The 26,772-nt window shown below is 35.9% G+C and overlaps 1 protein-coding gene across 6 annotated transcripts in view; it reads right to left on the reverse strand.

Moving 5' to 3' along the window:
- Positions 1-26,772, reverse strand: part of SLC4A10 (solute carrier family 4 member 10) — a 187,066-nt gene that overhangs the window by 106,483 nt on the left and 53,811 nt on the right. For 4 of the 6 annotated variants that reach the window (XM_053982048.1, XM_053982047.1, XM_053982051.1 and 1 more), the window contains exon 1: positions 11,734-11,835. The exons of the other annotated variants lie outside the window; for them this stretch is intronic. In XM_053982048.1, the coding sequence (XP_053838023.1) occupies positions 11,734-11,814 (81 nt within the window). In that variant the 5' untranslated portion in view covers positions 11,815-11,835. Of the gene's footprint in view, positions 1-11,733; positions 11,836-26,772 lie in introns of those variants that run through there. 6 annotated transcript variants of the gene reach the window in all.

The following is a 26,772-nucleotide window of genomic DNA, read 5'->3' on the forward strand; positions in this document are numbered from 1 at the left end:
AGAGCAAACACAAGATTCAACCTTGTGGTAAAATCTCTCTCTTGGAAAGGAAAGGACAAGGCAAGTTTCAAAGCTGTTAAAAGAAAGACAAGAAGATGTATTTGTATTTGAGAAGATGAGTAAATAGACCTTAAATAGCAAGTGATGTAGGCAGAGTGAAAAGCAAAGATGATATTAACACCAGTAATCAAGTGAAGGGAAGCTGTAAGTATTAACGTCAGCCAGCCAGATGAGATCATAACAGTCATGGTGCTGAGGTGAGCCAGACCTCAATCTAATTTATGGCTACATGACCCAACAGGAACTGTCAGCTATCAGAGCTACATAGAGCAAAAAGAGCACATCAGGAAAGAAAAGGAAAGAAAATTCAAGAATTATTTCTTACATGATTACATTCAGGCGATCACTGAAGACCAAGCAAATTTTCTGAGCTAAGCAGGGTTTAACTGGATTGGGGGAAAACCATTAAAAAATAAAGCAGTGGTGCCTTCATAAAGGTCATGCTCATGGCTAAATTATCTGAAGTAAGGTGTGGAGGAGGATGTAAAGCTGAGGATGGATTTCTGAGAGATCTAAACATACACCTACATACAGAAAGAGAAGGGGGAGAGAAGACCCACCCGATAAAAAACTGAGTCTGTAAAGAGAAACAATCAACAAGGACAAAATGACAAATGTCTAAGAACAACAAAATTTAGTGAAGACTATAACATAGCATCACAGAGAGATGACAGATGGAGTGGAGGAGAATAAAGGATTAGACTGGAATTCCTCCAGGAAGAAGTCAAGTGGAACATTAGTGACATAAATTTCAGTGCAAAAGACAGAAACCAGAACTAAGCAGTTCTAGAAAGGCATTAGAAGTCAAGACATGTGTACAAAGACAAGTGTACAAAGCATATGAATGGGAAGAGTGGGGACTGGGAGAAGATGAAGAAGGTCAAGGATTGGGACATCAACCTGGTGAATAGAAACTTCTGAAGTAGAGGGTTGGCTTGTGCTGAGGCTTGTTTTTTTGTTTTTTTTTTTTTTTCTTTTTATATTAAGAGATTCAGACATACCTCTTGTATAAGGGAAGGAATTCAAGGAGAGAAGCAAAATTTAAAAGAAGTCAGAATAAGGATAGGCACAGGAAAGAGTTAATTGGAACAGGTTCAAAGACTACAAAGCAAAAACTTAAGTCTGTTTCAGTAAACAAAAAGGAAGCTTGAATTTTGACCTTTGTTAGTTTTAAGAAATTCACATGGAGAGATGGGGTAATATATAAACTAAATGGAGGGCTGTATGACTAATAAAAAATACAGAACAGGCAAAACTGCAAGCAAAAATATTCATAAGAGATGTCAGAAATCCCAGAGATTAAGAAATACAGAAAGTCAGCAGAATCAAAAGATGTTCACCAGAGAGTAGTATCTCTGAGGCATTGCAGATGGCATTAGGAACTGAGAAAATGGATACTGGGAGTCAGCCAGGACCATGAATGTCAGAAGGCTTTGGAACTGTCTGAGAAGAACAAAAAATAGTACCTAAAGGGAACTGATAAGCTGATAGAAGAAAGTAAAGAGCAATAAAGGAAATCAAAATCATCACGATCAACAAAACAGAAGTTTTACAAAGTTTCATTCCAAGAGAGATAGAATAAAAATCTTTTTTAAAGTTCCAGTAGTTACCACAGAAAAGGAACTTGGATAACAGAGTGCAGGGAGAAGACCAACTCAAGCATGTAGCTGATTTGGCACATGGTATATAGTTCAAATGAGAAACAGTACCAGGGCAGCTACAGAGTTGGATGGTTATCCACATGGAGACTGAAGGGTGAGAAATTATGAATGGAAGAAAGTTGGAAGTCAAAGTCAGACAGAGATGGGAACAGGGATAGTTGTATGCATGTACACCATAAAAATATTAGAAAGACAGGCACAAGGATATTCTATTGCAAAATAAATAAATAATAAATAGGAGCAGGAAGAACTCAAAACAGCACAAAAGTACCTAATTCTTTGATCCAAATTCAGAACAGGTAATGTTTAGGTAACAATCTCCACAGAAAGGACCAGAAATGAGACAGTGTTAATACACAAAGGAAAAAAATCTCTGTGGGCAGGAGGGAACAGCAGGAGGTAGAAAGACAACATCTAGGTTCTTTGTATTTGTAACATTCTAGAAACCTCAAGAAAATAAAAAGAGTACCAAATAATAGAGAAGATAAAGAGTTTTGCACTCAAAGAAAAAGGGAGTTACAGGAATTTCACAAGCTGAACAAGAGGCAGCTGTAATTTAAGGGAAGAAGGGAAGGACATTACACCAAAGCATAATCCAGACATAGGTTGATATAAGAGCATGAAAAGCATCACAGAACACAGAGATAAACTGGCACCAATAAAGTAATCAAAAATCTCAAGAAAAAGGAAATCGGATCATACTAATTTTTGCTCTTTCATATATCCTGAAACTTCTGTTATCTGAAGTTGTTACACATATACTCTCTGACACACATTACTTGTTTTAACAAACAACATGATGATTTCAAATGCTAGTTGATAAGAATGATTTGCTGTGACGTTGGTATACTAGGAAAGATTTAATCCCCTGAAGCTTATACTGCATGTCAAGTCCATATAAGCAGTACTGGTCAAAGCATTTTATACTTGTACACTCTGTGACAACACTAGAAGTTCATGCCAATGTACAGTAATAAATCTTTTGTAATGTGGAACTGGACTAATCTGAGTCCTACTTTCACAGGAATTTTAATTACATTTGCCAGAATTGTATAGTGATTGCTTCATTCTTCTCAAGATATAGTACACAAGGGAGTAAATATCATCACTGGTTCTTATGCATTCTTGGACATACAGATACCTGGGTTTTTGCAGAGGCATGTTAAAGGTTTTCTTAAGGAGCTTGTTTTCTTATTTTAAGCTTATTTATTCTTTTCAAGCCGAACATCGCAGCTCACATGATACGTAACTTTACCAATGATTATGTTCAAGTAAAATTCTGAAGGCAAAGGGCTGTAAACAGAATAAGGCCAGCTAATGTATTTTAAACCAGACATATCCCAGAAAGTTGCATAGGGCTTTTGGTCCCCAGATAAGGGTGTAATCAGATCTGCGATATGGGAACCACAGATTTCAGCTAACATATTAAAAGGAGTTGATTCACCTAAGAAGAAAAAAAAAGAAGGAAAAAAAAAGAAAAAATAACAAGTTAATTGAAAACCATTTTTTTGCTGTGCCTCTGATATGCTATTATAGTCACAAGTATGTACACTTGAAAAACAAAGTGGCACCCAAACTTAGAACTGGAAATATGGAATCATTTTATTTTCTTTGAAACATTAATGGTCTAGGATAATTTCTTCTGCTGATATCAGTATGGCAGAATACAAAATCCTAGGAAGTAGGTTTGTAACCCATCAGGTTTCCAAATCCATTTTCAAGTGCTAGAATTCTCAGTAGATGGAAACATAGCACACAAAGGCATTACTCTTCAAAAAGGGGTATGAAATACGTCAGGTTGCAAAACTCCTATGTAGTCAATGGGAGCTAGATGCGAGTCCAGATAAAAAATATCTTGAAATATAGTTTTGCCATGGACTGCAAAAGCAGACTTTAAACAGTGCATATCACAAGAGCTCTCCTCTGCTTAGAATGAGCATATTTTGAACTGGCACAGTGCAGAGAAAAATTCTATGAGAGATGAGAAGCAACAATAGGACCTCAGAAGAACAGAACTGAACAGAACTTTGAATCTTTGTCTATCCTTCAAAAAAAGAAGGCCCAAAGCTTTTGTAAGACCACTAAAGACTGAAATGGCTTCTCTCTGTACATTCTACATTTAAACTGAAGGATTTTTTTGTAGAGGAATAAAAGATAACCAAAAATGCAAATGTTCCCACTTCTCCCTTTAGCAGTGGATTTGACTTGCACAGGCACTCTGGAAGCCTGATCATCCAACCTCACAAGCACTGGAACAGCAAGTTTAGCTTAACTATCTATATCCATTTACTATTTATCTGCTAAAAAGAGTACTGGGGGGAGAGGAGGGGAGTAGCAAGAGACAATTAATTACTAAGTAATAGATGAGAAATTCTCATTTTCAACAGCAAAGGATCAAGTCAATAAATCTTGTGCATAGTTCTATTAATAGATACTGCTATAATTTCCTTGAAAATTTTATTCATGATTACTCTCATTCTTGTTCATTTTCCAACGTCCTGAATCACAAAAGTAATGCTTATGGCAAATTATGGCAAAATATTAGCAAAGATGTGATGGCGTTTTTAATCTGTCAATGAGAAAAACTGAAATTCTAATATTATTACCTTGTATTTGATGTGTCTTGTTTTAAACACTTTCTGAATGTTCCTACTTGCTCAGTTTTCTTCTTACTCTTATGCTGGTTTATATTTCTAGCCAGCCTAAAAGCAGTATCAAATTTGCATATCCTTCCAACAGAATATATTTTAGTCAACAAAAGGCTGCTTATAATACCAAATTCTACAGGTAAAACACTGTACATCCTTATCTGAAATCTCCCTTCATACCTTTGAACTGGAAACCTGCTGTTCTCTGAGAAGTGTGGTGCTGTTCTCCTGTGCTCTGCTAGATCAGTGTATGTGCCTGTCCCAAATGGCAGACTGCAAACCAAGAGAGGAAGATATTAGGTGATGAACGTGCTGGGCAGGCAGGAACATCCATTATGGGAACAGCATCCACTCCAAGGCTTAACCAATTTACTTCACAGGATCCCTGATGCCCAGCTCTGTATGGAAGAAGCTGCCAAAAGTGTCCAAAACAAAAGAGCCTGAATCTTGTTTGCTATGACTTGAATAAACGGAATAAGAGATTCTTCCATTCTCCTGGAAGAGAAAGGTGCTATTCTTTACATTCCTACATTAAATTAGAGAACTACAGGTGTGTACAGTGTAGCCAAGCAAAGACAGGAAAATTAAATGGAAATTAAAGTAGAAATTGATAATGACACTTCTATGAACATGAAAGGAGGCCCATGAGGGAAATAAAGTCTAAGCAATTACCAGCAAAATTTGTTTATAGCTGATGATACAGACATTACTTAAAACGTATATTTAATTCTTGTCTCTGCAATTGCAAATGATACTAAAAAGGAAACAATTTAACAGTTCTTATCTGTTGAAGGAGGCAAGAAAAGGACTCAGAGCATGTCTCACTTCTGTGCTGAGGTTTCTGTTGCTGTAGATGTTCAGGACACAAGGCAGTGCTAGTAACTACTTTTGACAGCACAAATTACATCTTTCACTGACATCCATAGCAAATATGCATGTTTGCATTAGACGTTAAATGGCTGAGAAATTTCAGCACATCTGCACCCTAGAAACTAGAAAATCACTCAGGAAAGAGGAGGAGGGGAGCAGAAGGCAGACTGGGCAATAACAAAACCCAGTGAGTCACTGTGAGACATTCAGTGAGCAGCAATGAGAAATTCACTCATGACTACGTGCAGAAGGACTGGTGACAGAACACCGAGATCCAGCAGAGGATCCAGTCTGCCAAAGGCAACAATGCAACCAAGTTCCCAGAGAAAGAGGCCTTCAGTTCCTTCTGGAAGACAAGAACGCCAACACAGCTTTTCATTTCCATATGCTTCACATTTCATATGTCAGGTAAACTTCACTGGCAGTATCCAGCCACTGCCATTAAATCCTGTGCCCAGGTAATCTAAGATGTTGTATTTTTGGCATGTATTAGCACAACCACCTTAACCTATAATATCCTTATATTCTAAAGATAAGATCAAGGCACACTTATCAGACACTGAGCTTCATCCTTAGTAGTACTCACAGAGCTAGACCTACACTTGTCACACGGAATCTAAGCAGCCAGCAATAATCTTCAGCTGCATATAAAACACAATAAAAACATCACCGTATTACTATCACTGCTATGAAGTTATAATTCTGTATTTTCATATGTATTAGATTTTTCTATTGATCATTCAGTGAACTCCATTACAAATGTTACCTGGCAGACAACACTGAGGTAACACCAACCAGTCTCAACTTTCTTATAAAGTAAAAGTTGTCTGATTTTAAATTACAAATTCTGATGTCCACAACCACTGCTTAAGACACCCATACTTGTATGGAGTCTAAAATTCTTTATTCACCAAAATGGACTAGAATTAGAAAACAATGGGAAGGAAAAAAGGGAAAGAGAAGGATTGCTATTTTTCAAGTTTAAAGATTTCAGATAATCTTAGCAGGAAAAAAGAAAAAAAACACTTACATATCCTTTTAAAATGAACTAAAATGTGACATCAGCTGGTATAACTGACCTGCATGGTTACCTCTCAGAAAGAAACTCACCTAAAGCATAGTTCATCTCCTCATATCATAAACTTGCTGTCAGGTTCCACCACACCAATTCCTGTCTCCAAAACAGAACGACACACCTGAATGGTCTTGCATAACTGGAGCTCCCCTAATCAATATAAGGACAAGGTATTTCTCTCCTTTTCCACTTGCAGGATTCAGACATAAACACGACACTGCCTTTCCCAGAAAGTTCTAATCACAGGATGTGGGCATAAAACTGATACTGCTTTGGCTGGAATACTTTTAATTGCCTTAAATGTGGATACAAACCATATGGGTATGATTCCTTGCATGTATTTTAATGACTCTGCGTGCCTGCATAAAATCTTTAATAAAGAAAATTTAAACAAGTGAACTCATTATGCTAGCAGGAGAGAAATGGATGGATCTTAAATCACTGAAGGTTCCTATATAAATTTTTGTTTCATTTAAGCAGCCTGGGGGAACAAAGGGAAGCTATTATAAAAATGAGAAAAAATTTCTATACCTCAACACTCCCTCATGTCCCTTAATTCCTTTTTTACATCATTCAATATACCAAGCTGAATATTTTTTAACAGTTAATGATTGCTTGAGAACATTCGAAAACTCTCAGTTCACTCTGAATTTCAAGCAAAACTAGAAATTAACAAGTTATTTTTGTCAAGTTGACTAAAAACACAACTCTTTAATCCCTCTAGGTCATGTTTAATTTAGTTTACCTTTTTGGGTTTTTTTGATTAGTGATATCATACTAGATAATATCCTTTTATTCAGTTACTTTGAAGTTTGCTTAGCTCAAAATATTAGTCTAGCCTTTCCCTTCAGGATTTATTCTCTGCTTATGTCAATTAGTATTGGGGGCTGTAGATTCCATATAAGACATTTCAAAACAACAGGAGGTTTCATCACAAAAATGACCACTATGAATGGAGCAAAGCTATTTTCAAAGCTTTCCCTCTCCACAGGATTACCAATTATAATTTTCTGTGCATTCAGTCCTCATTTTTCAAGGCTTTCTGTGCAAATTTTTCCATAATTAATTGACTAGTTAACAGACAATTCAAGTTTCCTTACCAGGTAATGTGATTCTGCCCCTCTACTGAACCCCGTTGAGACATAACTGAAGAGCTCTGAGCAGGTCTGGATTCCCTTTTTACATGAGTGAAATGGACATAATGAAGGAAGCTCAATAAAGGAGCATAGAAGTCATCGAAGGAGAGGCTGAGTGCTGGGACTGTTTCAGCCTGAAAAGAGAAGGCTCAGAGGTGTCTTATCAGAACATACAACTCCCTCACTGGTGGCAATGTAGAGAAGACCTAGCCAGACTCTTGGTGCTGCCCAGTGAGAGGGTAAGAGCAAATGGATACAAATGAAATATTAGAAGTATCACTTCAACATAAGAAAAAACTTGGTGCTCTTAATAATAAGGGAATAGCAGTATTTCAGCACCTTATCATCAGTCACATCTTGTAGTCTCCTTATTGGTATGTACATGGTTTAAATGATCTCCAGAAAAGGGATTTTAGGGTCACACTGAGAAGACTATGGCAAGCAGTGTAGAGTTTACTCTGTGTGATCTGTAGTTAATATTGAGTTTATTAATGAAGCAATCTATAGAAATTTACCAGAATTATGGATCAGCTGCTACTTAAAAAAATTATACTGACAGCAAAGCCACTGACTGCAGTAGTGTAACAGCACCCATGTTAATGGGGTTCTTTCATTAATCGCATTTACTGAAAATTTAAGTAAGGCAAAATAAATATGGTCTTGCAAAGAAACAAGAAACAACATGAATAAGTCATATCCTTTAGGAGGCTCATTATGGGATGGGAGGGGGAAAAGAGAGGCACAGGGTGGAGAAAGAGAGAGAGAGAGAATGAACTGAGATAGTTCTCACAAAAATGCAACTCTAAGTAATGCATAAACATTCTCTTTTACTGCATTAATATGCTCAGCTTCCCTACTACTTCATCTTAGGTGGTTCCACCTCTACAGGAATTTTTGGGGACTAAATATGACTCTATTCTAAATTTTTTAACAGATTACCATGGTATAATTTTTTATTTTTATTATTTTTTATTATTTATTCACATTTTCAGATATTTGCATCTTAGCAAAACTCCTTTGAATAATCTTTATTCAGAATGACCATGTGATGATATTCTTGGAACACTAAATAGATTGGAAGATTCTTGGAACACTCATTGTGTAGCTATGTGTTTTGTGACCATACAGTTACCTATTACATATTTATGCTATGCTACTTTATGTTTTAAACCTTTCTGATATGCTTTTAGTAAGCCTTCCCTAATTCTGGTCATTAGGCCCAATGACTTGATACATGAATTAAAACACTTACTGAGAAAAATTTGGCCAGAGAAGAGGGTCATGTCTTAGGAAGTAGATTTATGTACACCAAAAACACTAGAATTCTTTCAGCAAAATCTGAAAGTACTTTTTGCTTCTAGTGTTTTGCAAATGTTTGGTCACAATCTCCCATTTGTCCCAGTGTTCTCATTTCCTTAAAAACTGGCACTACAACCTACAAAAAAAAAAAAGTCCATACTGTGGAATCAGGACAGCAACCAGTAACAAGTAAAAGCATCACAACTGTGTATGTGCACGAGTGAGAGCATTCTTGTATAAAATTGATAAATGACACAAATATTTGGTTTCTTGCCCAGCTGTTCTTAAAACAGTGTTTTGCTACAAGATCTTTATCAGAGGGTCCTGTAAATGGCAATGTTTTAAAGATAAGGAAACACATACTCATGGATGTGTATTTGTTATGCTCAGTCAAGGAAAAAGAATTCTCTATTTAGAGAGATCCTTCCTTACATAGCATTCTTTAAATACTGACAGTACCAATCATCTTGAAGAGAGATGATACAGTTTTAAAGAAGGCACAAAAATGTCTTCCTGTTAAGTTGCTACTAACATAGTGCCCTGAATTCAATGACTCTTCTCTTGTGCAGCAAGAGCAAATATCAAATATCAGCAAGGCTCTTTCAAACTTGTCTTTTTTAGGGGGCTGGAGGTGGGACTTAAACAAGTAAAACAAACAAAATCATTTGCAGTTTTAAGTTTTCAGATCACTTCAGTCCAATTCCCTGCCCTCATGTGTCTAACTCTATCTTGCTGCAATTTCTTTTCTTCCAAAATAACTTTACTTTCTTAATACATTCTTCTGGGGTGTTACTCTCTAGCTCCTCCAAATGAACAAGGAACTATGTCGTAAGGGGACTATGTCCTTTGAGTGAAAAAACATATTCAAATTCACTTGCAATAGTCATTAATATTGTTGCTTCAAAACAGAATGACCTCAGCACAAACTTCCTCAAGCAAGCATTTTTCACCAATTCATTTTCCTTTGTAGATAGTTTCCATTGTCAACAGGCTGCAATGGATGTCTACTGCACTACTGGAGATTATACCAATGATACATTCCAAAGCCATCCACAGAATGCAGTTTGCAGAATTAGTGTAAGTGATGAGAGTCCAAGACAAGCACAACCTACTGCTGTAGCTTCCAGATGCAAAATTCCATGGAGATCTAATTATTTAAAATGAGCAAAGAAGCAACTTCAAAATTAAGCTAAGTCAAGACTGTAAACTGAATAAGGAAAACAAAGAAGCTGGGGAAGGTTGGTCCTATCAAAAGGTCTATAAATACTCTGCAAAGCACCAAAATACCATGAAACCAATACTTTCAGGAATTTCATTCCAATGCCAGGAAACAGAATGCACTCATTGTGACTAATACATCAAAATACTGAAAATAAATTCTAACAGATTAAAAGGATCTTGTAGCAAGAGAAAGGTATAGTTAAATCATGCCAAACTTAATCAAGCTTAAGAGCAGGGCAGTCTTTGCCCATTATTAATAAGAACGTAAGATGGATAAAGTAGACTGTGAAACTGGAATTTATTGTCAGTACAAGTAATACAATATTTTCTACAAATATGCTTTTAATTAAAAATTAAAAGACAGGCTTTTTTACCATTGCTGCACAAACTTAAGTCTGATCTTCTGTTGTCTCCCACACACATACAGCAAAATGTTATTAAATGGGGTGAAACCAGAATTTAGTTCCAAATGCAAAATCAAATCCATGACTTACATGTTTACATTTCTATGTGAATACACAAAAATATTTTTAAATCTTCATCACTTAATCCTGTGCTTTATGGTCAAAAAATACTGCTCACTCCTGCCAATCTGCTGTCCAGTTATACATGAAAATTGTTGTTCCACAAGGGTAAAGCAAGAGACGGAAAAATTGCCACTACTTTCAGGCTTCAGCTGAGCTTTTAAAACACATGGTCAAACACGTTGCCATGGAAATGTTCTGCAAATATATGTAGAATTTCTTAAGATGGAGTCGAATATCCCTTTTTAAAATAAATTTCTCCTACAATTTTAAATGTAATTGCTCTATTATGTATTTAAGGGAATACATCAGCCATTATCTAACGTTTATAACACCTAAAGTGCTAACAATATCTCCAAATCTATTTTGTGCTTCATATATGAAATTAGGCCACTATCTTCCTATTAAAAATACCCATATACCTGTTTTCTTTTATGTACTCTGACTTTACTATACAACATCACAACACATTAGCAGATCCACAAGTATTAGTCTTGCAATAAAGTTGACAGCAGTTACCAAAAAAAAAAAAAAAGATACATGCTTCAATAAAATTAATCTGGTTTTTAATAATATTCTTAATTTTTAAGATATTAATCTTCTCTTCTACAACCCATTAGTATTAGTATGCACCACTGAGTGTAATAATTAAAAAGAGGAGAGTTATCTTGCCAAACTTTCACTGTTATGTTCCATGAGCTATTTTTAAAACTGATTTGAAATGAAGCAAAAAGAAAAAGAATCTACTGCTGCAAAATGAAGCAAGATCTATGCCTGCAGAATAGCCCCATCCTGTTACACAATGTGATACGTTGTTTTAAATAACCTGGCACTGTAGGTAAACAATTGCCTTATCCTGCATTTCATATGACAAACAGACAGAATCACAATAGCTTTTGTGTGTCATGTAAAGATAAAGCAAAATAAAAATGCAATACAATCTTGTCATTTTACTTTACAGCAAAGGGATAACCTTTCACCATTAATTAGTTAAAAGAAAACATATTCACAATAAAACAGGTTGAAAATATATAGAGAATAACCTTACATTTTTCAAATAAAAATTAACACGTTAGAATTCCAAGATATACGTTGCTCTGCTTATGTAAACAGTCTACCCTATAAATCCTGTAGCACATCCAATATGAAGCAGTTACACAGACAAAGAGATTGCAAATTACCTAAAACTGTAAAACAAACCCTATGTTAGAAATATTAGTATAAATCATGAGGTCATACCTGATGACTTAGGGACTGTAATGTCTCACCGGTTCCAAGCTGCATGACCTTTCTATTTCCAGAGACCCCCAAAAATTGCATTTCCTGTCTTATCAAAGTATATCACAGACCTATCTATCTTTCAAAATCTTCTGGGCTAGGGAAGAAAGCATTAACAGCCATTCTGTCCATCAGTAAGTGCTGGAGTCATTACCCTCAAGATATCAGATCTTAAATATAGTTTCCTCGGTGCGATTACAGACATCCAGCAGTCGAGGAGGCTGACACAGCTATATCACTGATGCTGCTAATGCCATCTGAAAACAGTAAGCTTACTGCTTAAAGCAATCCTGCATCGTCCAAACAGAACAAGCCACATCCTTCAACTCCTCACTCGTGTTTTTTATAAAACCTAGCACTGCCATTATAGATTTTGTTTTCATCTCTGGTCAGCTAAAGGAGAAATTAGATATTATGTAACCAGCTTTGCATTAACAAAAGAAAAGCAGCAGATGAAGTGACATATCGAGGTTATCAGATTTTACTTGCATGACCACTCCTCAGCAAGCACAGTCACCATTCACAAGAAGCATCAGAATCTAATCTAAAGGAAAATCACCAGAAATAAATTATAAACAACTCACAGCAGCAAGGGATTTTAATTCCTCTGTGATACTGAAACAGCTATTTTTATGAAGCCTTATAAATCCTAGTCAATATTAAAATAAAAACATCGCTTGCCTAGTATTTTAGTGTCTATTTTTAATAAATTGCATGATCACTGCATTGTTTCCATTACTCCTTGCTATCAGCCAGAAAACAGCATGACTTGAAAATGTGCCAGTGTTATGACAGCAAAAATGTGGTTTGATATCAAACCAAACAATCATGCATGAATTTTTTCTGATAAGAGAGACCTTTCAAGCAAACAATGTACAGTAACCGCCTTAATAATTTAAAAATTATTAAGACTACAAAGTAATAACTGGATTTTTTAATTAAAACATATGCTTTACACAACGTGAAATTTCCAAGTGGAATTTATTATTATAAACCATTATTCATATTTACTGTTGCTAGTATTATGGCAGCAAACACACAAACAGAAAAAAACACTTCACAGACCTAAGATGAAACAGTGCCACCAAACTGGTAAAAGTATCATTTTGTAATTTTTCTGAATTCCAGACCCACAGAACAATTTTTTGTGTTCACTTAGTGAGATACTAATTTTGAGGCATTCCGTTCATCTGCTTAAACACACAGGAATTTTCTCTCAAGACATATTGAAATACTTTGCTACCAATTGAATTTTAGTGACAAATAAAACTTGGAAGAAAAAAACTCTACCCTAATTTAACTTCAGCTTGCTTCAAGTGTTATTCAAATTAATTTGGATGTCCTTCTTTACTTCAAAATATAAGCAGAAGCTGAAAGTAGAAGCAAATAGTTCTAAATTAGTTCACCCAGATCCTATCCTGTTAGTTAAACATTATTATTATACAGTTGTAGTAATCGCTCCTTTGTGTAACTGAAGAGTTAATCAAATTTAGCTTACAGTCATTCACATTATAGCACTGATAAAAGCAAACTGGTCTCATCCATGAGTAACACATATTTCCCTTTAGAGGGAGAAGTTACCTTCTATCAGGTTTAATTGGGTTCACTTTATCCAGTGTGCAACTGCCTCAGCATAAGGATGCTACATCTCCAGGGAAAGGGAGCAGTCAGCCACACACTGGTGCAGGGCCTCCAGTGAAGTGTCCAGCAGCCTGGCAGAGCCAGTCAGTGAAGCTTTGAAGCACAGCAGAGAACCAGATAAGGCCCAACTTGGTGCTGCTTTTTATATTCTCTGAGAGTTAATCCTGATGTCCAACAACCTGACACTGTCTTTTTACTGCTACTGACAGTGGCAGTCAGAGAGCCACATCTGAACATTGTGAATGGTCTCAAAAGCTGCCACTTTTCAACTTGCTCCAGATTAACTCATTAATTCACTTTCAAACCAGAAAATATTACTAAATCTATGCACACAGAAATAAATGCATATGCACAAGGAGACAAAAGGCCCTTCAAAAAACAAACAAAAGCAATTTAGCAATGAAAGGAGAAAACAGCTTTCCCCACATCAGTATGGAATAGGAATGTCTCCAAAAGTAGTATTTTTATTTCCAAAGGTAATTTACAAAAATAATAATACACCAGTACTAATAAGTTACTTTCTCCTGTACAAATCCTGAGTTCTGTCTGAATTCATTCTGTCCAATATCTACTCACAATTATGTAAGAGAGTACAACCCCACATCTCTAAGTTGATGCTTTCAAGTCCCCAAAAGCTGCTTGCTAGGACACAAAGGCCAGTAAGATGGTAAGAAGTGATATAAAAATGTAGGTTGCCAAGCAACCTTTCATAAATATTATGTAGGCTCTCCCTGTGCAAGTCTTGTACTGCATGATGATCTCCACTCAAAGAGTGAAAAACACCCAGCTAGGGGTTCTCCCCACAGCTGTCAAACACATCACTTCAGAGTTTCTGCTCACAAAGAGTACATGGTCTCTCCTCCAGCTGGACACTTGAAGAATTCAAGAACTAGCAAAACACAAAGTAGAAGATTATTTTCCTGAGTTTGGTTAAGATCTCAGTAAAAATTATTAATTCACTCAGAAATATAATATTATTTCTTTGTGCACATTATCCCAGCTAATGGAATACTTTCATTGAACTTATTCCATGCTTTTCCGCATGTCAATACCATTACTTCTTTGCTAAAGTGAAAATTTTAACATTTCATTAACAATGTTAAAGCAGAGGGAGGGTAGAAATACAGTAACATTTTTTTAAATATAGATATTTACTCTAAGATGTTAAAGCAAAAGTCTTGTAATCGATCCCCTTTAGATTATCAACAAGTACCACTTTATGTCACACCAAAAATTACTCACAAATATAATTTGCTTTTATTTCATTCTTCTTCACAGGACAAAAAGAAAGAAAATTCATTTCTTGTGAATTATGCAAGGTGAAATAATGGTCACTTTGAATCCACCACAAATCAGTTTCATATCAAATAGAGCTGACCTAAGCAGTGAGGGAGCAAGCAACAGAAGCTCTGACACTCAGCTTTATAAATTAAGTGTAAGCCGTGTTTGCTAGTACTAATGATCATGATAAAGAACATTTGAAATTAGTGCCAGATATTGGAGACTGTGAAAGGTGAAATTATGTAGAGCTGCACCAAAAGAGCTGGAAGACCACTACAAATGCATATTTCTCAGCAGTAATTTGAGGGATGAGTTTTATTACATATTTTTATAAATTACCAGAGCATAGGATGAATTACAGCCAAAAAATCACAGTTCAGAAATTTCTGATGTGAGAAAGCACTGCTAGGCTATATAAGACTGGAACAGTACCAGGAAGATATGGATTACCTCTAGGACCACAAGAATAAAACTGAGGTAAAATTTAACAGTGCAAAATGAAAAGATGTGAACTTGATGATTATTAAATTTCTGCTGAAAGTTGAGATCTCAGCAGTTAAAAATTACAGTGGATGAAATTCTGTGTACAAAGCAGATCACAAATAGATATGAGCTATCAAAATGATGTCCCTATGGAAATTAAATAAAAATTTTAATTTATCAGGTAATATATTTCTAATACATAGATATCAACATTAATGCAATAATAAATTCTATTAAAATTTTATTGTTCTTGATTTTGATCATCTAGTGTCTAAAAAAGGAATTGAATCTGGAAGAGAAAGACTTCTACAAGGGTCAGGGAAAATTTGAGAAAAAACTGAAAACATTTACTTTCTTTAGCTTAACAAACAAAAGACTAAAAGAGACATCTGCATACGTGTATCAAGAAAGAAGTACCAAAGAAAAAGAAACTCAAGTACAAATTTGTAACAAGCACAAATCCATACTACATCATCAGTAATTTGGGAATTTTAACTAGCAGAGGCTGGAGGCCTGAAAGTGGAGGAAATCAAAATTAGAAAACATGCAGAAGTGTACCTTGCACAGCTCTATTTCTAAAATATATGAAAACACTGACAAATGAAGAAAAATGCAGAATTAAAAGTTACAGTAGAATTGGGATCAAGGACAGGACCTAAAGAAAAAACAACAGATTGCAATGAGGCTCAGCACTGATTGGAAATTGGTTTAGAAACCTGAATTTAAAAAAAAAAGACATAGTAACAATTGGTTTCTCACGTTCTAAAGACACCAGACTTTTTCATCTTAATACATAGAATGGTATTAACAATATGAAAAGCTTAGCAATTTCTCTTAACCAAAATAAACTTAAAATTCCAAGTTTTAGCTGATTGCTCAGATCAGGTTAAAATTTTATCTCTGTAGTTGAGTGGAGTAAGCTGAAAAGTAATTAATGATAGCTATTCTCCTTTAATCCTGATGAGAGGACTATTTCTATTACCTTTCTCTAGTCTACATATGTATCTCTTATTCAATTCTCCCATTATATTACTGAGGTTTGGATAAAGTATTAAAATCCTTCTTTAGGGAAAAAGGAAGATCATTAGGAAATGGAAGTTTATTTTTATTAACTCAGTTTAAACTTGTTATATTTTATGGACATATCAAATGAGATACTGTCCAAAGACTCTCCTTGGATTATGTCAGCAGGCATTATATAAATCTAATCAGCTCATCTTTGGACACCCATGACTATGGTTAAACAAAACTCAAAATATTTATAAAGCAAAATAAGAAACAAGTAGAGGCAGACCTGAACTATGGATGCATAGTCAAAATTTGCAAATTAACTGCCTGGTTCCAAATCTGCCTAGCAGATAATGCAGCTGTATTAAAACCTGACTTCCCAAGTATCCCACTGCTAGTGTGGCTGAATCCTAAATTTAAAACCCACGCCTGTACTTCTGGTCAGTCTCTGATGATCCAGATCACTAGATTACATATTATTGACAAATTAGAATAAATTTATAAAAACCAGTTTCAAACCAAGATTTCTTTCCAACATTTTACCTTCAAAAACTATTTTAAAATGTCTGGCATCCCAGTTCCCAGAAATAATGTAGAAGAAGGCTGACATCTCCTTTCTCTTAGACTGCTGAGGAGCAATCTTATAATGTATATAACAGATGGTTGCTTACACTTGTTCTTGGAAAAATACAGGAAATAAAGAATACAAATCTCAAAGCTTGCAATCATGCATTTATTTTCTAAGCAAAATTATATTTATATAAATAATGTATTCTAGAAAATTATCTGTAAAATCAGATGAAATGGCAAATTTTAAATGTGTGGATAGAAGGTGAATAGCTTCTATCTAAAATAACCATGCCTTCCTTTTCTGACTAAAAAGAAAGCAAAGCTTTCCACATTTTTAAGCATCTCACCACTACGGAAACTTGTGCCATAGCCTGGGAAAACCTTTCTGCTTTTATTAACTGACTAAGGACATGGCTGACCAAGGGCTTAAATTGCAACAACTGGGGATGCTAGAATTGATTATAGGAAAACACTTTTCCTTCCTCAAAAAGGTGATGATGGAATTTGGACTCAATGTTGTATAGCACAAGCGAAATTTACTTTCCTGATAACAAAGAAACACCAATTTAATTAAAAGGGCTGGAACTCATTAGCAAAGCAAGTTCTAACAGCCTTCCCACAAAAGGAGCAGCAGGGCAGGCAATGTTGCTCTGGGTGTCTCCCAAATATTACACAATACTGAAGTTGCATCCTAGTTACATTACACACCTCATATGTTTGTTTCTTTTGATCCTTTTTCATCTCCCCCTTGTGCCTGAAGAAGAAAAAATCCTTTTGCCTAAGAAAAATTTGTCAGCTCACTAATCCTAGCTCTTTATCTCCCTCAGAATAGATCTGACTTTTCTAAATATTTTGCATTAAAAAGTTCTCTTTCAAAGAAGAGAAATGTTAAATTTTGACATATAATTACCATTATCCTCTCTGCTAGCAGAAAATGATGGCAAAATGCCAACTTGCTTGTCTGCTACAGATAAGACATTTCCAAGCTTCCATCCTTCCCTTCAGAGAAAACAGAAGGGGAAGACCAGCCAGGAGAAAGCCTACCCTGTCAGCTGATCCTCTAAGAAATAAAATTAATATTCTCCTAGAAGAAATCATTTTCCTCCGAGCCTGAGGTAAATGATATGCCTTACCATATGTTATGATGGTCCTTTCAAGAATGACAAATTTGATGAATTTTTCCTGGATGGTCTTTCTCTCATCCAATCTCTTCTCATCACCTCCAGCTTCTGCTGCAGGCAAACTCTCAAGAGGCATAAATCAGCATAGCATCAGCAAATTATGTAACTTCTATCCCCTGGGGATTTAGTCCCTTCTATTTCAGACTTATCAAAAAGAAAAGTGCCTGTGCATTCTTCAATAATCTTTTTGATCTGTGTAAAGCTTTAGAGAATTACCTTGACATGCTGCTGAGCCACAACCACCATACACCCATTGTGAGCAGAGAACCCAGACAGGTTTTTAAAGGAAGAGCTCTGTAAAGGTTATGTCCAACTACAATGTATTCAGAACTAGCTCTAAATCGGAAAAAAAAAAAACTCTACTTCAGTTCAAACAAGGGGGAAAAAGGCACAGAACAGGTTCAGTCTAGTTTCTTCACTGTTTAAAAACATATTGGCATAATTTGAATACAAACTCAGCTTTGCACTACTCATTAGTTCACCTATACTTCTAGGCAATGAAAAATGTCTGAATATCTTTGCCAAACCCCAGATACCAGATTATTTGCACATCATTTTTACATCATAGTCCTTTGAAAGTTTTACCTTTATAAATAAAATATAGATACAAATACTGATGTTTTAAAAATTTATCTGTCAATACACAGATTTCAAATTTTCTCATATGCTGTAACACTGATTCTAAAGAGAATGACAATAAATAAAGATCTACTTTAGACAATATTCCTCAGTCAAAGCTCATCCAAAAAGAAAATTGCTGGATTGGCCCCAAAATTTCCAGGCTGTTTTAACTGTTTATTTCAGCAATGTGAAACAAGTGAGTTTGTACACTTAAATACTGGAGCACAAACTTAATATTGTTCCTATGTAAAATACCCTTCAGAATCTTAAGAGATTAATGTGGGATGAGAATTGCAAGGATTGGGAGGCAAGGTCACTACTTTGAAAGAAGGCAGTGGGAGAAAGGAGCTATTACTAGAGTATAATTTAGGATTAGGTTAGTCTTGACATAAAGCCATACAACAAGAAAATGCAAGACAGCAAAAAATGTTTTATGAATGCAATTTATCACATAAATATGTAGTTTATCAGAAAGATTAGTACCTAATTGTATCACGCTTATACCTACCAAAAAAAAAAAAATTAACAAGTAGTTTATTCCAAAATCAATTCCAAAATGTGATCTCTGATGCAAACATTTGCTTTCTCACAAAGTTAACAAAGGATTTCACATAGAGATTAAACAAGCTAAGATTAACTTCACCTGATGTATTTTGCCATCTTTTCTCTGCAAGGGGACACAGAAAAGTTGTTCAAGCAGCACACACACTTCACTAACAGCCAAACTTCTTATTGGTGACAGTGAAGGCTACATAGGCACTGGGCTGGGGGCAGCCCTCCCCCAGCTTATGTAAGAATAAAGAAAGGAGAGAAGAAAGAATAGCCCCCCCAAAACTAGAAGCAGAGCATAAAGCTGATGTTGGGATATTCTGGAATAAATTATGAAATCAGAGACATAAACTATCTAAATAAGACAAATTCATAGAATATTTTTGGATAAAAATGGAGAAAAAATATAATTTCCAGGGACAATTCAAAATGTTTTAAATTGCTTATATGGATTTTTTTTAATATTTAAAACCAAATTTTATGCTCAATAGCACAAGGACAAAGATGAAAATGTTAAGACCTCAAGGAAAAAAAAAAGCCAGTGATAGAAAACTGGGACAAAATGGTCATTGAAACATACAGAGTCTCCCACAGGAGCTTAAAAAGTCAGACATTGCCTGCTTTTCTATTTAAACTGCCTTTCAGCTACCTACTTAGGTAGAAGACACTTGCAAAAGTGTAAAGCTGTAAAGGACAATGAAAGATAAAAGAATACTAAAATGAAGAATATGTAAAACTTAGATGCATTCCCATCATGGAAACTTCCCTGGTTTTGAAGGGGAGTTGGTGCTTGCATAGCTGCTTGTCTTATGATAAGCAACAGTTAAAACAAAGCAAAAAGCTCCACTCCTGTGAACAGTAGTCATTTGCCTTTCAGTGTATACACATAGACCATACATATAGACATGAGGAAAGTGTATCACTTGTCATCCTAAACTATCACATGAACCTGGACAGCATAAAAGATTTTTTACGCATTACACACAAAAATAGAGCTACCGTTTGAGAGTCCAAAACCTAAATTATCAGACCTATCATGACTAAATATACCCCGGCTAATAAACCTTCCCCTTTGTCCTGAAAGAGAAAGCAAGCAGCATCCAATTTCACCTTTTATTTTATCTCTCTCTCCATCAGGAAGAAAAACTGTGCTGGGACCAGGTCTCTAGAGGTTGAGGATGGCAGATGCAAGGTTCCTGACTTAGACAATTCTTTCCTGCTCTCACCTGCACCCCATGAATATCAGTGGAGCTACCACACATCCACCACCAATACAGCCCTATTTCAGGTCTTCCTGCTCTCTTAAAGTCTTACAGTTTTCAAAGTTGATGAGAAAAAAAGTCAGATGAATCTGGAAGCAAATACAAGGCTAGGTGAGAAAGAAAATCTCTCCTACTCAAAACCCTTTCTTAAGATTCTTCTTAAATTACAACTGTGAGCCAATTCCACAGAAATTTAAGAGAAAAGGGTAATTATAAAGCAAGGGCATTCTCCTCACAAAACAGCTGTCCAGTCTCCTCCTCAGAAGCTACACGGCTTCAGCCTGTGCTGTCTCCAGTGCTCTGAAAGACATCACGTATGTTCTTGAATCTGATCACCAGGTTCTCAGACCAGAGTCAGAAACAAAATGAAGGCCTGGAAAAACATTGAAGTATTGATAAAAATATTTAGAAAAAATGTTTCCAAATTTGATACAAAAATGCTGTGCTACTTCCTCTTTGTAGAAGAAATTTGACATTTAATAGCATGAAATTCATGAAAGGATGTGGTTAAAAACTGACTTTGAAATATGTCACCTGTAGAACAGTCTCACACAGGAAACAGTGCTACCTTTGCTATGGTGCTTTCAAAACTCAGCTGGATAAAATGCTGTAAATCTCCTACATAGATACACTTTCTCTCATCAATGTACTAAAAAATATCTACTTAGTCACACACTTCTTGGCTTGTTTAGCTGTACCATGCCATACACTGAAGTCACAAATACCAGATTACTTAAATACCTCATATGAGACCACATCCTTCCAACTCAGCATGTTCAGTGATTCTGTGATCACTGTCAATGACACCAATCCAGACAACTTTTTAAGTTATTTTGGTCCATGGGTTGGCTTAAGATGAAGAGTCTTTTAGGTAGAAAGAATAAATGTAATTTACTATGAAAAAACTTGTAGGAAACTGATGCAAGTTTTAACTGCCAGCTGCTTGTGATTTTGTAATGAGGTAACACCACAGAGACATCATTTGCAGTAGCACTGGAATTGCAATTGTCAAGCTTGATTTCAGTTATTTACATTCTAATGGATGACCTCCAAGTCCTGGATTCCCTCCTACTTTTATTATGTAAAACCAAAAGCTAATGAAATGTTATAGAATATATTCATTAATTTGAAGAATTTTCAGATAAATTACTAAAAGTTAGGATTTTCAGAAGTGAAGCAGAAAATATTTTTTAAAAATACATGGAGATTTCAGTTAGTTTTAAATAACTGGAATTCTGACTTCATTAAATACATGTAAGGAATAATATTTTTATTAGTTCCCCAAAACCTATTTTTCAGTTAGTTTTTGACTACTTTTCAATGTAATACATTACACCAAAAAAATCTACCTCAAATATAATCCAAGAACATCTGTGTTATTTCAATAGTCTGGCTATTCTCAAGTTCCTATATAGTACTTACTTTTTATAGTACTATCATTATACATAATAATTCACTTCAAGTCACCAACCCAATTTTTGTCTTCAAGGATGAATTCTACAGTTTAACGAGTTGTGTGCCAGTTTAAAGAAGAATAGTATGCAAAAGGAGAACCATGAAAAGAATAATTCAAATGTGGCACCTGACACACACTACTAGTAAAAGTTTTGAATATTTCAACTATCTACAGTGTTTTGCTATGGCTGGCCAGAGACAATGTAAATCTTAAATGCAGCCTTCTTCCTACACTACAAAGAAAACAAACTTACTTTGAAAACAAACATGTGGCAGTCAGCACCCACTTAGTAGCAAGGTGAACAGAAACTTCTATCTATTATTTCATAAATTCTTCCCATCATTGAAGTTCTTATTCATACAACTCATACAAAAACCAAGTTTACCATAAATCACTATAAATATTACAGCTGTAACATGAATCATTATAAATAATTCATCCAAGAAATTAATTAGCAACAAAAGATTTAAAAATTCACTCACTGATAGGAGAAGTGTTTAAAATAAATGCAATAGAAATAATTCATACTAATTTAAAAGACACTACTGAGCATTATAAGCCAAGAAAAGCAATTCAGACCATGTCATAAAAAGAAAATTCTCATAAATGTTTCATATTTTTTAAATTACTTTCTTACCTCACTTCGCCTCCAGCAGTCGATAGACCATAGGCTTATCTATAGCCTATTCTAACTTCAGAAACTATTCAATCACTTGCCAAGGAAAAGAAAATTAGGAAAGCAAGGGAAACCAAATCAGAGCTTGAATTTAAGGTAGTACTGTATCTAGGCCTGTTGCCTCTTTCTCACCTTGAAAGCATGTCTTCACTATCAGGAAAACATGTCTTCCACTATCAGGAAAAACAGAATTAACTAGAATGGGTTCTCTACTCAAACAGATGCTCTATATACTCACTTTATTACCTCTCCCAAGACTACAATGACTAAAACCACACTGTAAGTAAAAGTCTGAATCTGTTATTCCTAGCACCTTCATAATCCATTCCAAAAAAAATGCATTTTGCTCTCCCTCACTCATGCTCTCAAGCCACTCTATCAAGTTGACATTCTTACACCTAAGCCTATTTTCCAGGTCATCAGTATGACCTTGTGCAAAGCCTTGCAGCCAGGGGGATTTATAGCTGGATGGCATTATGCCCACATGGAAACTTATACTGTCTATTATTTTTGTACTGGTGAGGTAAGCAAAGACTTTGAGTCTTCTAAAAAGAAGCTTTTGACAATTTCAATCTTTGCAAAAACATCTTCATGTGTGTCAATCACAGAGGAAAGTTTGGAGCACTGGGCACTCCAGCCAGATGGTGCACAAGGCAATGCCAAAGGCTGACCACCAGCCTCTCCCATATTCAGGAAGCCAAAAATTCTCATATGCTACCAAAGCACAACAGATCATGCTGGTCACAAAAAAACACTTTGAAAATTTCAAGAGAAAGGCTGATTTCCACTCAACTTGACCTTTTTTGCAGTTCCATAATTTTTCTTATATGTAATTGCATTTCTCATAACCCAAGACTTAATGAAGTTCAGGCAGCTATCACAAGTATTAAAACAGCAGGTTCTTGGTAAAATTGATTTTTCAAGCAGCTTAAGAAATTAGAATTCAACAGTTATCCTCCTGATTTTAATAGCCCAAGTGCAAGGTTTTCCTTAACAAATACATCTATTTTATTTTATGCTAATTATCATCATCAACATTAGCAGGAATAGTAGTATTTAGTATTTCTGATTTGAATCAGTGCTACCAGCAAAGCAGTGAAAGGAGGTGAAAGGTGCAAAAAGCAGAAGTCAGAGCCGAGGATCTCTTTTCCTTTGTTCCAGCTGGGAACCCAGGCTCACGGACACCTGGCATCAGCAAGGTTCTGATATCTGTTCAGGTTCATTCTTTCTTTTCTCCCCAAGCAGAGCTCTCACAGGGGGCTTCTGCTGCTCCTTTCCCAGCAGGGCCCCCACATTCAGCACCGTGGCTGTACCCACTCTGTCAAGGTAGTCTGTACACTAAATATTAGAGTGCGTTCATTATTCATACAGACCAGTCTGACACATTAGATTGAATGTCACAGTTATCCTAAAGGTAAAAAATGTTGAGTTTTACATAACATTCACTAAATGTAGTGAACTAATTAATGTTAATTAGGTAATAGAAAAAAAGAACTTGGTATGTGGTAGAGACTGGTCACTTTTAATACAGTGTGCATTGTATTGCATTAATACCTTGGCTGTAATTTTATGCTTAATGAGCAAAAGGAAAAGCTGATTATTCAGAAAGCAGAAAAAAAATCACATGTTTTATGTGTTGGAAAAATAGCCTCAGGTGACAGAGGAAATACATACCAAAGGAATTGGCACTCTAACAAAGAAAGTATCATTTCAAAACTCATAAACAACATGCTGTCACTGGGAATTTTACATAATCAGATTCTAGGAAGCAATACTTAATTGCTGATGTTAATAAAAAGACAAAAATCTGATTTTATTTGCACAAGTTATCTGTTCTCCCTGTATAGTGTAAACATTTTTCCCAGTTTTTCTTAGATTCACATTTGCTTTATGGTAATTCAGAATAAGGCTTTCATATCAAATGCTCTAGCTAGGAGAAAAAAAAATAGAAGCAAGAATTTATTGATTAAACTCCTACTCACACCAGACAAATGTTGGTGGGAAATATAAATGCATATGTCTGGCACTGAAAAAAAAGCCCATGTAATGCTCTACATGCAATTAAAAAATACTCCAGGCTTATATTAAAAGATTTTTTTTTCATTCTGTATCTTATTTCTCTGCTTTCCACTTGATTTGAAAAGGTTTAATCAAACCTAGAAAGCATCTTGAAGTATGTTACTGGAAAGAAAAAAAAAATCCAGTTAGTGCTCTCAGTAAAACAAAGACCTATACCATCTTCAGAAAACAACTGGAATAATGACAGTAACAAAGTGGACAGATGTTGGTGATCTCAAACTACTCAGGATAAAAGCAAACTACTAAAGTTCTTTCTTAAGCTCAGCAGCACACATTCTGGATATCATTAGGCAGTCATTAAAAAGTGAATCCTGGTATAAAAGACTAAGACAGATTGATAAAAATCTCAGAATGAAATTTGGAGAGAACTTAGATAAATTCAAAGCAAGTCAAGCGTAAACAAAAAACATACCACACACAAGCTTATAAACTGAGAAAAAAAATCAGAAAGTTCAGCAGCCACCTGGCCTAGAGGCCACTCTGTTTGGATTTTCTAATATTAAGTTTCATTTAGGGCTAAAATTCTGCTGTGAGACACATCAGTCTTCACAGGGCCAAAAACTTGAGGTCTCAGCAGAACCTAACAGCAGCCAGAGCCTGAGCTCAGGTGTTGTTCTCACATCTGTCCACTCATCTTTCTCCATTCTCTGAAAAAATATGTCCAACACCAGAAAGACAGAGATGGCCACTGCTTTGTTTTCTAAAAATACCATAACACCATACATCCTTGTTTGTTCCCCTAGAGGTCTGCTTATCATCACCACCTGAAGGAACTGAGGGGCTGTCTCTCCACACCTCTAGGAAATGGCCCCACTGGGAAGGGAGGTGAGAGCTGCTTCGTAGCTGCAACACTCGCTAGGGACAACAGAAATATTCTTCTAAAAAAGCAAAAGGAGTTGAAGTCATGTCTCATGTCCTGCATAATTACATTAATCACTGAACTACTGAGATACAGAAAGCCATGAGCATAGCCACAATTTGCCCACAGAGAAGGTCAGGGACCTGTGGGAGCAAATCAACACCCAACACCCTGTCAAGGCACCTAACCCAGACCCTCACATTGAGCACCAACAGCTGCACCAAGTTCAGGAGACTGCACTGAAAATAAGGCTAAAACATTCATAAATGACCAGGAAACATAGAAGCTTTAGTCCTGTCAAATGTCAGACATGTGGGTAATGTCAGGTGAGCTGGTGCAAAGGCACAGAGGGCATCAGCTGCCAGCCCTGAAGCAGCACAGCCACACGCGTGTCCTGGTGCAGTCAGGCTGACCAGGCGCTGTCCTGGACAGATGTAGCTAGCAGAGGCACAGTGCCATGCTGCTGTGCAAAACTGACTTCACTTCTGGATTTATTTTATCCACACAAGGTCAAAAATATGTGAACCAGATTCTCAAATTTAGCTGTTGTGCAAAAAGATTTCCCACATCAAGATGGCAGCCATGCTTCATGCCAGGCCTGAAGAGAGCTGCTGGAACCAGCTCAAACTCACAGTGGCCCACAGGGTTCACAAACATTATTATCCCTAATGCTCACTGCTTAACCCTAAGCTCATTAACAACACCTTCTGAGCACTCAGTTGCAAGGTCTTTCACCTCTACCTAGTTATGACCTCTGTGAGAAAATGTGGTCGCAAGTTCCTTCAAGAACATACCATGCCACTGCCCAGCACTAACAAATACCTACTTAGAGAGGATAACACACTAAGTATGCAGGGCAGACCATATTAACACAAGTAGCACTCAAATTCACAAGAACCAGAACTGTTGTGTAAAGTTTCTTACCCTAAAAATTAACTGAAGTGTCTAAAGGATAACTCACAGCATTGGAGCTACAGAGCTATTTTCAGGAGAAAGTTGCAACATTTCCTGTAACACATGAATGGCATCAATTGCAATTAACTGCTCTAACCAGAGTTCACCTATCTCTGCTGACTGAGTATTTCCCTTGGCACGTGCACCCTTTCCAGTCCTTTTACTCCATGCTTCACACAGTTATCTGCAAGGGATTTATTGTAAGTGAGTCCAATTATGCATATAGTTATTTTAAACAGGGGCATTGATTTAATGAAGCCCTGTAGATTCCTGAACAGCAGAACTTGAACCAATTCCACAGGATGTGTTTCCCCAGTGCATTATCCATTACATATAAACTAAAGGCAGTGAATGATTATTTGACTGCTCAGCAGTGCAAA

This window comes from Vidua macroura, chromosome 7 (assembly GCF_024509145.1).
Source record: "Vidua macroura isolate BioBank_ID:100142 chromosome 7, ASM2450914v1, whole genome shotgun sequence".
NCBI classification, from domain to species: Eukaryota; Metazoa; Chordata; class Aves; order Passeriformes; family Viduidae; genus Vidua; species Vidua macroura.